The sequence below is a fragment of the Megascapheus bottae genome, chromosome 34 (genome assembly GCF_031878675.1).
Source record: "Megascapheus bottae isolate mThoBot1 chromosome 34, mThoBot2.hap1, whole genome shotgun sequence".
Lineage (NCBI taxonomy): Eukaryota > Metazoa > Chordata > Mammalia > Rodentia > Geomyidae > Megascapheus > Megascapheus bottae.
Genome location: NC_143542.1, coordinates 2,471,304 through 2,486,305, shown reverse-complemented (window position 1 = coordinate 2,486,305; position 15,002 = coordinate 2,471,304). Strand labels below are relative to the sequence as shown.

General features: G+C 39.8%; 1 protein-coding gene and 1 long non-coding RNA gene across 3 annotated transcripts in view; one reads left to right on the top strand and one right to left on the bottom strand.

The window, feature by feature from the left end:
• The window catches only part of LOC150042610 (uncharacterized), a 36,257-nt gene extending 34,768 nt beyond the window's left edge, over window positions 1-1,489 (bottom strand). The window contains exon 1 of one of the 2 annotated variants that reach the window (XR_016533590.1): window positions 1,293-1,489. This is a non-coding gene — a long non-coding RNA (uncharacterized LOC150042610). The remainder of the gene's footprint in view (window positions 1-1,292) is intronic. The other variant, XR_016533591.1, reaches the window with a different exon arrangement.
• A 107-nt stretch (window positions 1,490-1,596) lies between these two features.
• The window catches only part of Sptlc1 (serine palmitoyltransferase long chain base subunit 1), a 37,473-nt gene continuing 24,067 nt past the window's right edge, over window positions 1,597-15,002 (top strand). Inside the window, exons 1-5 of the mRNA XM_090324389.1 lie at window positions 1,597-1,708; window positions 4,761-4,868; window positions 5,518-5,612; window positions 11,808-11,901; window positions 12,305-12,377. Of these exons, the coding sequence (XP_090180515.1) occupies window positions 1,652-1,708; window positions 4,761-4,868; window positions 5,518-5,612; window positions 11,808-11,901; window positions 12,305-12,377 (427 nt within the window). The 5' untranslated portion in view covers window positions 1,597-1,651. The remainder of the gene's footprint in view (window positions 1,709-4,760; window positions 4,869-5,517; window positions 5,613-11,807; window positions 11,902-12,304; window positions 12,378-15,002) is intronic.

Below are 15,002 nucleotides of genomic sequence, written 5' to 3'. Positions count from 1 at the left end.
TTTAAGGTGATGAATGTGCTAATTACTATGCTAATAATTTTATCATTACTCAACGTATGCTCCTGGGAAAACTCCACATTGTACTATCTTACCTCAAATTCTTTTCTTTTAGACACTGTGTGTGTGTGTGTGTGTGTGTGTGTGTGTGTGTGTGTGTGTTTTGGTATCGGGGCTTGAACTTGGGGTCTGGACACTGTCCTTGAACATGTCTTAAAATTCTCAGTAGTGTGTGTGTGTGTGTGTGTGTGTGTGTGTGTGTGTATGTGTGTGTGTACTTTGGCTTGAATCCAGGGCGTGGGCACTGTCCCTAGAAAAGGGTCAACTGTAAACAACAATACACTGATATAAGGGAATTAAATAATTACTGGGAGTGGTGGCTCACACCTGTAAGCCTAGCTACTCAGAAGGCTAAGATCCGAGGATCTCACTTCAAAACCAGCCTGGGCACTAAAAAGTCCATGAGACTCTTTTTTCCAATTAATCACTAGAAAACTGGACAAAAGGCCCAGACTTCAAGTCTCATGACCAACAAAAAAAAAAAAAGAGAATTAAATAATTACCTTCATCAATAGAAAAATGTTTAAAGAAAATGAATGAGAAATAAATTATTCCTGAAAATGCTCTCTGATTAAAAATACAATATGTATACACAAGGAGAAGTAGAAAAAATAAGATCCCTGGGATCCAAATTATATTTAACAAATCAAATCAAATGAAATACACCTACCAATTATTATACAAGTATATATATATATAAAATGCATACAAATTATAAATCTATATTTGATATATAACATGAATGTTAGAATTATGTCTTTTTATATATAAAGATAATATACAAATATATGTTGTATAAATATATTACAAATATGTGTTACATAATTTGTACAGAAATATATTAAACATATAAATATATGATATATTAAATATATATAAATGTATAAAATATACACAGGGCCTGGGAGGGTGGCCTAGTTGGTAGAGTGCTTTTCTAGCGTGCATGAAGCCCTGGGTTCGATTCCTCAGTACTACATACACACAGAAAAAGCCAGAGTGGTGCTGTGGCTCAAGTGCCAGCCTTGAGAAAGCCCAAGGACAGTGCCCAGTGCTTTGAGTTCAAGCTCCTGGACTGGCAAAAAAAAAATAAAAAATAAAAAAATATATATACATGCAAATATATTATATGCAAATATGTTATATGCACATATACGTGTCCTGTATAGAGATCTATTGTTATAAATATTATCTATAAATGGATATGTATTTGCATAGACAATATAACATTTACCCACCTACAAAAGTTATCATGGATTACTGGATTATTTATGTAATTTAAAAGAAATATTCTGTAACCACTGACTGCCAAGGACAAGGGCCACTGACCACGACTCTGTCCCTCGCGAGTTGCTCAGGGCCTGGCACCTCACCCGTACCTGGCACAGATTTGCCTGAGCTTCTTCATCAGCCAGCAGTCAGGTCTGTGCACAGCCTAACGGTCCACGGCCTGGTTTATGCGCATGCGTCGGGAGGCGGGACCAGCACGCCCCGCCCCACCCCATCTCCTCGCGGCGCGATGACGTCACTGGGCCGCGCGGCTCACGATTTAACCCACCTGCGTCCCGCCTTCCGGAAGGAAAGCCGGCCGCTGACCATGGCTACCGCCGCGGAGCAGTGGGTCCTGGTGGAGATGGTGCAGGCGCTCTATGAGGTGAGCTTTCTGGGGGGAAGGCTGAGAAGACGCGCGTGGAGCTGCGGTGCGAGGCCTCGGGTGGGCTGGCTCGGTCACGCCCGCTCCGGCGCTCCCAAGGCGAAATGGACTCGCAGGAGTTGACGGGCGTGGGCCGCCAAGCCGGGGGTCTGGGTGCGAATCCCGCGGGATCGGCCACCGGGGGGACCCCGGCAGGTCCGGAGCCGCGGAGTTGGGAGTTGACTGACGGCTGAGGTGGAGGAAGCAACACGATGTCCTCCCCGAGCCGGTCCTGGACGTGTGTGGAGCAGTGAACTGGAGTGGGGCGGAGGGGGGGGAGGAGCGGTGGGAGCTGGAAACCAAGTGGGATATCCCCGGATTTAGACAAACGAGGTACTTGGTCATTTCTTTTGCAGCCATGTGTCATTTTATATTTTATATATTTTTTTAAAAATATATATATATATATAACTATTTTAATAAGATTTATTTTAGGCCTTTTATTTTGCAAGGATGAAATCAGAATTCTCACATCCTCAGGGGAGGGTGGTGTTTGGTTAATTTTGGCTCCTGCTGCTGCGGCTGCATTGACAAATCTCTGTGCGGTTGAGTAGGATTTTTTTTCTGCATCGTCTCCTGGCCCCACTGGACTACATGTGGTTATAGGCATTGAAAGGAATTAACTTCTAATTAAACTTCTGTGTACATTGGAGTAGTGCCTTGCTCCCTTAACTATCACTTTGATTAGGAGGAGTCTAGAAGCTAGGGATAGATAACACATTTAACAAACTGACCCAAGTCCCCAGGGCTGACACAGTGAGTTTCGCTTTGCTTCCCATACCCTACTTTTGAAACAGTATTTCTTTTAACCGGAAAGGATAATCACAGTGTCTTCTGTTACAAGACTTGATGGGGAAGATTCTTCATGAAAAATAGTTTGAGACAAGTATGTCTGGCTCTCTGCCATTATTTTTAATACTGCGGTTGAACCCAGCACTTGGCCAACATGTTATTCAAGTGATCTACTCCTGCTCCCAGCCTCTTGTTTTTGAGTCTCAGTACCCAACCCCTTGCCTCAGGAGGTTAACTACAGCGACTAAGATGTTACTAACACTGAATACTTTTTAAAAATAATTTTAGTTTTGGTCGGTCCTGAGGCTTGAACTCTGGGCCTGGGTGTTGTCCCTGAGCTCTTCAGCTCAAGGCTACCGCCCTACCCCTTGAGTCACTGTCACTTCCGGTTTCCTGGTGGTTAATTGGAGATACGAGTTTCACAGACTTTAGTGCCTGGGCTGGCTTTGAACCCATGATCCTCAGATCTTAGCCTCCTGAGTAGCTAAGATTACAGGCCTGAGCCACCACCCCTCCCCTCTCCCTTTTCCCCTCCCCCCCAGAAATACATTTTGAAAGGAACATAATTTCTTCCTATATTTGCATGTTGGTTTTGGAAATTTTGTTGTTTAACTTCATTCCTAAAGGTGATGATCAGAGACTTGGAGAACTCCTAGCCTTGAGAAGAAAAGATGATTTAAAAAAAAAAAAATTAATTCCCTACATTAGTAGTTTCTTGTAACGGAGGAATCTTTTTACCGATTTGGGCAGCCTCTAGTAATTACCTGCTAGAGCTTAATGGCTTAAATAATATTTAGACTTATTTCTAAATGAATTATATTTAATAAGGATTAGTAATTTAAAAAAACCATCAAAAGAAATGTATATTGAAGAACTTGAGGGGATCTGTATAGCATAGTGTATCTGGTAAAAAAGCCATTTGTGTATATAGTGTGTGCATATACATATATATACATATATATGCACACACATACATATATAGTTTTAGAGTTATTAACACATTGGCTTGTTGCATATGAATTTAACAGTTTTACACTCTTCAATTTTTCACTTTTTTTTAAAGCTATCCTTATCACTTTCTGCCCGTGCTTTGAAACAGTTGCATTGTTTCTAAGTGTTCCTTTTAGGAACTTTAGATGAACAGAGTCCCTCTGTAGCCCAAGCTGCCTATAACTTGAAACCTTCCTATCTCCCACATACTGGGATTGCAGGCACATACCATTATACCTGGCTTTGAAATGCTTTTTTCAAATGATTTTTCCAACAAAAACCCACAGGAATAAGACATCCTATAACTCACTGGTTGAAGGTTAGTTGATATCTGAAATCACCTATACAAAGGCTTAACTTTTATCTGAAATCATACAGTTGATCAGAAAATCTAAGATAATCATATTAAGATAGATAGCTTTGTGATTATTGATATGAAACACATAACATATTTTGGGGAGATTATGGTAGAAAGAATAACTACTATTTCTTTAAGCATTTATAGTTTCCTCCCACCCCTACCCCTTACCATAGTCTAGGAAGGATTTATGGAGATTTATCTTGGATACAGAATGTGTAGTAAGCTGTCAAAACTTAAATTACTGTAGTAACTGATTTGCATGTTAAGTATTAACTTATTCATGAGTAGATGGAGGTGATAGAAGGCTTATTAAGTGGTGTAATATTGTTTTTTTTTTTTTTTTTTGCCAGTCCTGGTGATTGAACTCAGGGCCTGGGCGCTGTCCTTGAGCTTTCTCAAGGCTAGTGCTCTACCACTTGAGCCATAACACCACTTCCAGCCTTTTCTATGTATGTGCTACTGAGGAGTTGAACCCAAGCCTTCATGTATGCTAGGCAAGCCCTCTAAGCCATATTCCTTGCCCCACAGTGTAATATTTTTAGTCATTTCCAGCCAGAAAAAATTATCTGATAATATTGTTTTTAAGTATTGGTTTGTCTGGTTTATTTATTTTTTTTAATTTCATTTGTATTCCTAAGGAAGTCTTTAAGTCTATTAGAGCTTTTTCATGTGAAGAAGATAGAAATAGGAAAAGGGATGAATAAACATTCAGAGTGCTTTGGTAGTAAATATAAGGAGGAACAAATTAAATTATATAAGAGGGATAAAGGGTCACCAAAGGCAGTGCATTCAGGGGTACTGAGTTTAATATGTAGATTTTGAAAGACTTTAGTTCATTTACTTTGTTTTTTTTCTTTTACTCACTTTTAGGCTCCTGCTTACCATCTTATTCTGGAAGGTATTCTAATACTCTGGATAATCAGACTTCTTTTCTCTAAGACATACAAATTACAAGAGCGATCTGATCTTACAACTAAGGTAAGTAATTTATTTTTTGTATTATTGTACTTGCTACATCTTTCTAAAAAGGAATTGTGACTCAACCAGTATGTGTTAAAATATGTTCTGTAATGTAAGGAAATCAAGGCGAATAAAACATCAAGGTAAAAAAATATAGGGAAAGTGAAGAATAAGATCAGTATCCAAAGGAACTCCATATTATGTTCCTATATTCTTTGAAAGGAGTAAACAACAGTCTAACATACAGATGGTTTCAGGCACACAAGAGCAACTCCTGGATTTTTACTAGTGTCCGTTTGAAGCTTATTCCAATTACTCAGGGAAAGCACACCTATTTTTGAGCCCCAAGGAACAGTTCTCCTAGTTTTCATAAAAGAGGTTCGGAGAAAGAATCCTATTTACTCCCGTCTCAAGTGGTAAGGTGGGAGAATCCTAGGCATAGATTCTCAAATGATCCACAAGGCTGCATGAAAACTACTAACCTTGGCTTACAATAAACGAATAAGAAAGAGATTCTATTCTTGTTCTAACCCCCGTCACTAGAGTAAGGGTAGACATTTCTAGCATTGTATTTCTTGGGATCTTCTCTTACAGCATATAATTCAGATATTGCTGGTGTCAATAGGAAGTGACCAGCATTGTGCTCTGTCTGTCTCTTCTCCTCTAGGAAAAGGAAGAATTGATTGAAGAATGGCAACCTGAACCTCTTGTTCCTCCTGTCTCAAAAGACCATCCTGCGCTTAACTACAACATTGTTTCAGGGTAAATTGATTTGGCTGATTGGATCATTTTTATTTGGTTTCCTTGAAGTGTATTTGCTAAAGCATATGCTGCTTTTTTTATTGTATTCATTTTTTTTTAACTGAAGGAAAACATTTAGAAATTTTTATGAGTAACTCACTGCTTTAGTTCCCAGTAGAGAAATTTCTTTTAAGAGATAGTCTAGATAGCTTTGGCGCGTGTGTGTGTGCGTGTGTGTGCACGTGTGCACACACACACACACACACACACACACACACACACACACACACACACGCAAGAACCCTTTTTCTAGGGCTTGAACTCAGGGCCTGAACTCTGTCCCTGAGCTTTTTTGCTCAAGGCTAGTACTCTACCACTTGAACCACAGCTTTATTTCAAGCTTTTTAGTGTTTAATTGGAGATAGTCTCATGGACTTTTCTGCTTGGTCTAGCTTCTCAGATCTCTGCCTCCTGAGTAGCTAGGAATGCAGGTGTGAGCCACCAGCATACCTAGCCATTTCTGTCTAGATGTTAGTAGATAGACTCCCAAGGAGTACCAAAGGAAGATAATTTTTTACACATTGTTTGTTTTACCCTTTTGAACTATACTGGGTTGGTTTTTGTTTTGCTTTGTTTTGTTTTATTTTGTTCCGATACTGAGGCTTAGACTTAGAGTCTGGACACTGTCCCTTATTTGCTAAAGGCTAGCACTCTACCACTTGAGCCATAGCTCTACTCCCTGCTTTTTGATAGTTAGAGATAAGAGTCTTACGGACTTTTCCTGCCAGGGCTGGCTTTGAACAGCAATTCTCAGATCTCAGCCTCCTGAGTAGTTAAGATTACAGTCATGAACCAGCTCCTGGCTATACTATTTTTTAAATCTGTTTTTATTGCTGTGTTCAATACCTTCTCAGTATTTGGTAATACTTAGAATTGATTCTATTTTTTTTCAATATGCGTAATATTTCCATTATTATCAAAAGTGCTATGTAAATGATTTTCCAAAGCACAGGAAAAAAGTTGAGGAAAGTTTTGTTTGCACTAGGGTCCCCTACTTGGTAGGCAAGAACTTGACCACTGAACTGGCAGTTATTTTTCAGGAGTTTTGCGATAGATATCACTTCTTGTCAAAGTGATCACAGTTCTGCCCTGGATCACAAGCCATCTATATTAGGCTTCTCATCATTTCCAGAACAACAGGTATAAGCCTCCTTTTCCAGTTTCCCTTCTGTGTGATGGAGTCTCACTGGCTTTCCTGACCAAACTGGCCTAGATCCTCTCAGTCTTAGCCTCCCAAGCTTAGGGTGACAGGTAAAAGCTACTACACTGAGCTGTGGGTTGCAGAGTCTCACAAAGTTTTCTATGCAAGCTGGCCTTGAATCTCCAGCCTCTTGCTCTCAGCCTTTCAAGTAGCTTGAAGTGTTACCAATATTCCTCTAATAAACTTTGTTGCAGAAAGTTTATATTTTATGGTGAGTGTTCTGTAGTATCTAAGAAAGCAAACATTTGCTCTGTTTCAGAATGTTTTGTCTATTGAGTTAGGAATTTTGTTGTTTAAATATTTTAGTCCTAACCATTTGCTTTCTGCTTAATTGCAAATGAATGAAAGGAGATAGTGGATAAAGTACTCCTATGTGGGTGTATTCTATTTTGCTGAAATTATTCAGTTTGAAAGTGCATTGTTAGTTGTATTTGAGCTCCTCACTTGTTATAACCTTTCAAATGGTCTTTTCGTCATTATAGAGCAACTTTCTCTATCTAGAACAATACTTTTACATGAAAGTCTGTCAAGTAGCATAATAGCGGCACCAGCTTTCAGGTAGTTCTCTTCTGTTTCCAGCCTTCCTATGCTATTATTTGTAGTTGTTTCTTTTGTACATGATTGGGTTTTTAAAATTCTTCTTTTAACTGATGGGCTGCTCCAGGGAGTTCATGGCCCCAGGTTCCCATCCTGAGATGTATGGCTTTCATTCATAAGTTACTTCAAGACAGGATAGCAGGCAGAGGGTAGTACAGAAGCTTCTTTTTGCTGTCATTTTAAGGCACCACTGTCCACACCCAGTTGCAAGAGCAACTAGGAGATAATTGTGCCCTGTTCCAGGTGGCAGGGTAGGGACAAGAAGATACATGTTGGTTACCAACTATTGGTCTTCATGTGTTACACCAAGAGTTGAGTGTAATTACAGGCACACCCACTGATGGGAGAGACTGAGCCAATCCTGGCTGCGGTTACCAAAGGGCTACCAAGTTGGAGCAATCGACTTGCAGACACCATTTCCACAGCCTTTGTTCAAAATACCGTGTTTCCCCCAAGAGCCCCCTCCGACTTTCCTTTTTCTTTTTGTGCTGGTCTTAGGGCTTGAACTCAGGGCCTCTGAGCACTGTCCTTACGCAGTTTTGCTCACGGTTAGAACTCTACCACTTGACCCACAGCTCCACTTCTGGCTGTTTGGTAGTTAATTGGAGATAAGAGAATGGGCTTTTCTGTCCAATCTGGCTTTGAACCATGATCCTCAGATCTCAGCTTCCTGAGTAGCTAGCATTACAGGCTGCCCTTTTTACAATAGGTCTCATGCCTTTGTCTAACTCAGCCTGGACTATGAGCCTCCTATTTATAATTCCTGCATGGCTGGGCTGACAGGAGTGTATTACCATGCCCAATTTATTGAGAGAAGAGACTCAGCCTGGGCGCTGTCCCTGAGCTTTTCAGCTCAAGGCTACCGCCCTACCCTTCAGCCAAGCCCCACTTCCCGTTTTCTATAGGTTAATTGGAGATAAGAGTCTCAGGTCCTTTTGTGCCTGTGCTGGCTTTGAACCTTGATCCTCAGATCTCAGCCTCCTGAGTAGGTTGGATTACAGGCGTGAACCACCCTGCTGACTTTCCAATGCTTTTTCTTGTCTTTTCTGTTTTTGCACGTGAATCAAACCCAGGGTGTTGCACATACTAGGCAAGTGCTTTTTCATTGAGCTACATTTTTGAACAGTGGTTCACCAAATCTCAGCCTTCAGTGGAGTAGGAGTGAGCTCCCATGCTTACCCTTTTGATTATTCTTGATATTTAACTTTCTGTGTACACCGCAGTCTTTACATTGTTATTGTGGAGTTGATACACAAAGGGATTACAGTTATATGAATCAGGCCATGAGTGATGAGTGCAATTCTTTTTGAACTACATGTCCCCTTCCGTCTCTCTCTCTCCTGGTTTTTGTTCATCCTTGTTCTACCTTTTCTGTGTCCCCCCTTCCCTCCCAAATATAAACAACTAACAAGACAGAAGGAAAAGAAAACAAAAACAGCAACAATAGCAACTAAAAGATGTTTCATTTCCTTTCCTTGGAGTTCAGAGAATATTATTTTATATGATTACCTGTGCATAGTTATTGAGACTTTGTCGGTGTATTGCCATTTTTATAGATTGGCTTTGACTCTCACTGCAGCAGCCTTTCTAAAGATTCACCTACCTTGATGCTTTGATTTTCATCCTTCTGTGATTGCTCATACTTTGTATAATTAGGGAGGAATTAGCTCCAAGGACTTTGGAAAGTAAATAACAGAATACATTAAGAATCTCAATTCTTTTATTTTTATTTTTTGCCAGTCCTAGGCCTTGAACTCAGGGCATAGGTGCTGTTCTTAGGCTTTCTCAAGGCTAGAGCTTTGCCACTTGAGCCACAGCACCATTTCTGGCTTTTTTTCTATGTATGTAGTATTGAGGAATGGAACCCGGGTCTTTCTGCATGCTAGGCAAGCACTCTACCACTAGGCTAAACCCCTGGCCCCAAGAATCTCAACTGTTAAGGAGATAGGTGGTATTAGTTTTGAAAGAAGCCCTTGAAAGCCTAAAGAAGAAAAAGAAAAATGTATAAAGTACCCTTTTATGTGCCGTGTGCTTTTTGTTTTGTTTTGTTGATGCCAGTACTGGAGCTTGAACTTAGGACTTAGGCTTCATTTTTTCTTTTTAAGCTCAGGGTTGCTACAGCTTCACTTCTGAGATGTGTGATTTTATTGTTGTTGTTTTTGGTGATTAAGTGGAGATAAAAGTCTCTTGGCCTTTCCTGTCCCAGCTGACTTTGAACTGAGATCTTCAGAGCTCAGCCTCCTGTGTAGCCAGGAGTTTAGACACAGTCCACCTGCATCTAGCTGCCATGTCCTTTTTTTTTTTTTCCTATTTCCCCTAGGAAATGGGTTCTGCTCCCAGTTTATAGATGAAGAAACTGATCACAGAAAACATCCCTAAGCTTCCAGAGTTGTCAATAGCCTTAATCTAAATGGTGTCCAACAACTCTATAACCCATTTTGTTTTCAGAGGCTTCTTGCCTTTTGTATGAATTAGTCTGCTTTTATTGATTTACTTCAACTTGTCTTTCATTACTTAGCTTTCCAGCATCTTGTGTGTCTTCCTTTGTGCATTCATTGTGTTAAATAGTATCTGTGAGACCTGTTTCTCTCAGTTCTCTCTAACTGAAGTTTATTTTGTTGAGTGTACTTTGTAGGACACAGTCCAACACAAAGCCATAAATGAAATAAAGTGTCCTGGTGTGGCCCATTTCCCCATCTGTATGTGCAGTAGCTTGCAAGTCTGGTGTGTTGTTCTGGTCTGTCTCGTTTCCTTGTGTCACATGAGGCTGCTGTGACAAAGTTGGTCAGGCATTGAGTAGCTATAATCTATGAGTTTAGAAGCATAGCAAAGGGTTGAGAAGCATGTCTCCTTGAGAGCCCTTCTCTGGCCCAGCGGTGACAGAGCACAGATAGGTGCTCAGATCACTTCTCTGTAGCTGGCTACCCTAATACTTTGAGGTATGAATTAGGTTGAGAGTCCTCTTAAATAGCATTCCAACATTAATTTTTTTAATTAAAGAATTTATTATCATTGGGTTTTACATCGTATTTCAGATGTCATGCTTAACAAGTATTCAAGAAGGGAATCTATATACAATCACTGGCACTTAGATTTTAGAACATAATTAAAATTAAGCTGAGGGTTTGTATATCATAGGTACATATTAATGTACATAATAAAACATTATATCTATAGAGTACATAGCCCATCATAAATTTTTATGTCTATGTAGTTATGTTTATATTTCCAATACCATGTCCATAACATTGGGTACCCAAATATTGAGTCATCGCTCTTGTACTGTTTGGATCTAATAGCCACATATTAAGGATACCATGTCCTTTTTTTCTTTGTTTTTGGTCTTATTTCATTCAACATAATTCGCTCTAGATTCATCCACTTCCCAGTGAATGCCATTATTTTATCTTGTCTGTTGGCTATGTAGAATTCCATTGTGTGTGTGTGTGTGTGTGTGTGTGTGTGTGTGTGTGTGTGTATATCTCACACTTTTTGCATCCATTCATCTGGAGTAGGGCATTTGCATTTCCGTCACTTGCCAACATTAGTTTTTAAACCACTATGCAAGATCATAACTTGTTCTTCCTGTTCTTGCCTTTGATTTTAAACAGTTTATATATTTTCTCTTTTTGTCTCCTTCTAGATTGTATTCTGACCTATTTTAACACTTAAAAAAAATTTATTGTTATTATAAAGGTGATGTGCAGAGGGGTTACAGTTAGAGTCAGAGTCAGAAAAAGAGTACATTTCTTAGCCAGATGCTGGTGGCTCACGCCTATAATCCTAACTGCTCCGGAGGCTGAGATATGAGGATCACAGATTGAAGCCAGCCTGGGCAGGAAATGCCATGAGACTGTTTATCTCCAATAAAGTACAAAAACAAAACAAAACAGAAAACAACTGGAAGTGGTGCTATGGTTGCTCAAGTGGTGGAGTGCTGGCCTTGAGCAAGAGAGACTTAGGGATAGGCCCAAAGTTTAAGCCCCAGGACCAGCAAAGGAAAAAAAAATAGTACATTTCTTTTTGGACAACGTCACCCTTTTCCTCACTCTACTTAGACATGTCTCAAGCATGCTTTAAAGCCAAAGCAAAACTTGCTACGTATCCACATGGAATTCTAGTTCATCTTTTTCTTTTTTACAAAAAAGTATGTGAAACATTAAGAACTAATGCAAAGGTACTTTTTTAAAAAATCTACCATGTTCTAATTTAACTTCTTAAAGAAGAAAAAGGTAACATTGGATGGCAAACAGTAGCCAGGACAGCATTGTTATGTTGGGCCTGCCACCAGGGCGGTGGGATGACATGTAACCTGGGTATACGCCCAAGCAATCCACTCTTTGTCTCTTTGCTCCTAGTGCTCCAGGCCACAACATCGTGGTGAATGGAAAAGAATGTATAAACTTTGCCTCTTTTAATTTTCTTGGGTTGTTGGATAATCATCGCGTTAAGGTGAGTACACATAATGCTGAAGTGCTGAAGCGGGCAAGTAGCATTGTGGACTTAGGAAGCAATAATCTAAAGGAAATGGACACTGTCAGGAAGGGCCAAATGCCTCCCCTTACTTCTCTAGCTGATAGACTTGGAGCCTGGACTTGTACATAAGGGAGACAAAAATGTTTAATGGGAGTGACAGCCAGAGAGCTTAGTGATTCAGACTTGGGTAAAGGTCAGAGGAAATTACTCTATCTCTTATTAGGTTTGTAGGCTAACAAGCATTTGTTAATGTATATACAAAAAGCATTGAGTTAACCAGGTTGTGAGAATCAAGCTAATGTAATTTTCCATGGTTTAAGAATCCTTACACATAACTTTTCCTCCTATCCTCATTTTTTTTTTTTTGGCTTCAATAAAGGCAGCAGCTTTAGCCTCTCTCAAGAAGTATGGTGTGGGTACCTGTGGACCTAGAGGATTTTATGGCACATTTGGTAAGTTGCTGTTGTATTCTTTTTCAGACTACTGTGTTCAAGTGCTAAGATTCGGTATGATCCAGGCATAATGCCTAAAATCTTAGCTGTTCAGGAAGTGTGGATTGAGAGGATCAGGATTCAAGGCCACAAAGTGTGAGAGAATGCCTCACGTCAAGCAGTGTAAAGCTGGGCAAGGTGGTATGTACCTGACATGCCAGCTATGTGGAAAGTTAAAGTAGGAGTATCACAGTCCAGGGTGGCTGAGTAAAAAACAAGACCCTATTTTGGGAAAAAAATAATAGTAATGCAACACAAGCCCGAGTTCTAACTCTAGCACTATCCTCCCAACAGAAAAATGAATTCAATTTTATTTCAAAACTCTTTGGAAAAACATACTCTTAAATCAGTCTTGGTATTGAACCGAATATGAAATGTTACTTCATTTTGATTTTGTGGTTTGGAACCACTCTGGGGAAACACTCTGGGGTCTGGGGCTGGATGTGGTATGTGAACAGAGCTATCAGTGCCTTTGGATGTGCTCTGTCAGGCTGCATCTACCCTAAGAGAGAGTGACACGAGAAGACAGTTTCTGTCCTTTCCGACAGCTGTAAGAAGTGTCCAGCCACTAAGGATTCTCCACTTAATAGCTACAAAGGGACTCAGGTCTTCCCACATCCCATACATTGATCGAGTACTTTTGTCCACACTCTGAATAGAATGTAGGAGACATGTGCTCCTCTCCTCTGTCTGCTGGTGAGAACTTGCACCAGGTCATGCTTTGTCACACGCAGGGTAGGGGTGGCCATGTGCCTGAGAGAGGTAAGAACAGTAGCTTTTCTCTTCCTGAGAATATGAGGAAAGATGGTTAGTTTCCTTGAGTGTGGATAACCCTGGGATAGGCTAACCAGATACACAAATGTATCCATAGCAAGTACTATGAACTTACATACTCAGAACTTCCCAAGAAAACCTAGCATTTTATTGTTATTAACTTGTATATAGGTTTTTGTTTCTGAAAATGCCATTCAATAATTATTCAAATACCTAGGTTGCTGGAAATAACACTGTGGTTTACAGAATTACAAATGTGGAGAAACTAGAACAGGGAGGTAACTTCTGTTGCATCCTTTCTAAATATTTACATAGTTTCTAATTTCAATAATTTTAGCTTTTTTTTTTTTTTTGCCAGTCCTGGGGCTTGAACTCAGGGCCTGGTTACTTCGGGCTTTCTCAAGGCTAGCAGTCCACCACTTGAGTCATAGTACCACTTCTGGCTTTTTTTTTCTTTTTTTTTTTTGTTTAGAAGCACCAAAATTTATTATTTAGAGAATACTTTATTAGTTTCTGTAATCAAACCCACGTAGATAAGACCTTACATATTTAATACAGTGTGTTTACCCCTGTACAAATGAAAAAAAGTTTAACGTTTCTAGACCAATATGGCTATTAATTTCTGTACAATGCCAACTCAACACGGTAAACTGGGATACTTTTTTCCAAAGTTGACAGCACAGCTAAAGTTTCCAAAAATTCAAATTATATATATGTATATATATATTTATATTTATATAAAAAGATCAATAATAGCAGTATGTTATGCATCGATACTGGCTTTTTTTTTCTGTATGTGGTACCGAGGAATGGAACCTAGTGCTAGGCAAGTACTCTGCCACGAGGCATGTTTCCGGCCCAATTTTAGCATGCTTTTAAGAAACTACTTTCCTTGTCCCTTAACTTGATGGTTACATTATTCATTCTGAGAACAGATGGCTAGAGTTAGCATCATAGATTTGTACAGGTGGAAGGGGGTCTCACAAATCTTTTCTATACAGTCATACTAACTATCCAAAAGACGAAGAGAAAGCCCAGGTTGGTTAAGTACCTTCCTCACAGTTACACATCTTCATTTCTTTTCAACCTTAAAATTAGACCCAGTGTCCTGACTTGCAGTCTCAGTGTCAAGATCATAGCACAGAACTCAGATTAGAATTTCTTACTTTCCTCTGGTCTCAGGCATAAATTGTTATTTGCTTGTTTTTGTTGTTGTTGTTGTTGAGAGGGAATAATTTCCTTAATCCAATACTAGAAAACTGCAAGAGGGGAAAAGGCATGTTTTATGGGTTTACTAGTCATTACCTGAGTAGCAAGGCTTTCCTCTCATTAGTGAGTGGTGGAGAGAGTAGCCTATACCTGTAAGGAGGCTGAGATATGAGGATCACAGTTCAAAGCTAGCCTGGACAAGAACCCAGTGAGACTAGTGTCTCTAAGAAACCATCGAAAAGATGGAAATAGAGTTGTGGCTCAAGTGGTAGAATACTAGCTTTGAGCAAAAATCCTTAGGCCCTGAGTTCAAACCCCAGGACCGGCATACACACACACACACACACACACACACACACACACACACACACACACACACGTGTGCATGCACATTGTTCTCTGCTGTCCTGTCAAATGAATGTTTTGTAGTTGTTATTGTTGTTTGTAATGCTGAAGTTCATTAAACGTAGGTACTTGGGTAGGCTAGCCAAGGGCTCAGAAATAAATGTGTTAAATTTGTTTAATCTGACTCTTCAAACCACATTTAAGGAATGGGCCATAAGAGGCAGTATAATGAATACAGGGCAATGTGTCAAATCCTCT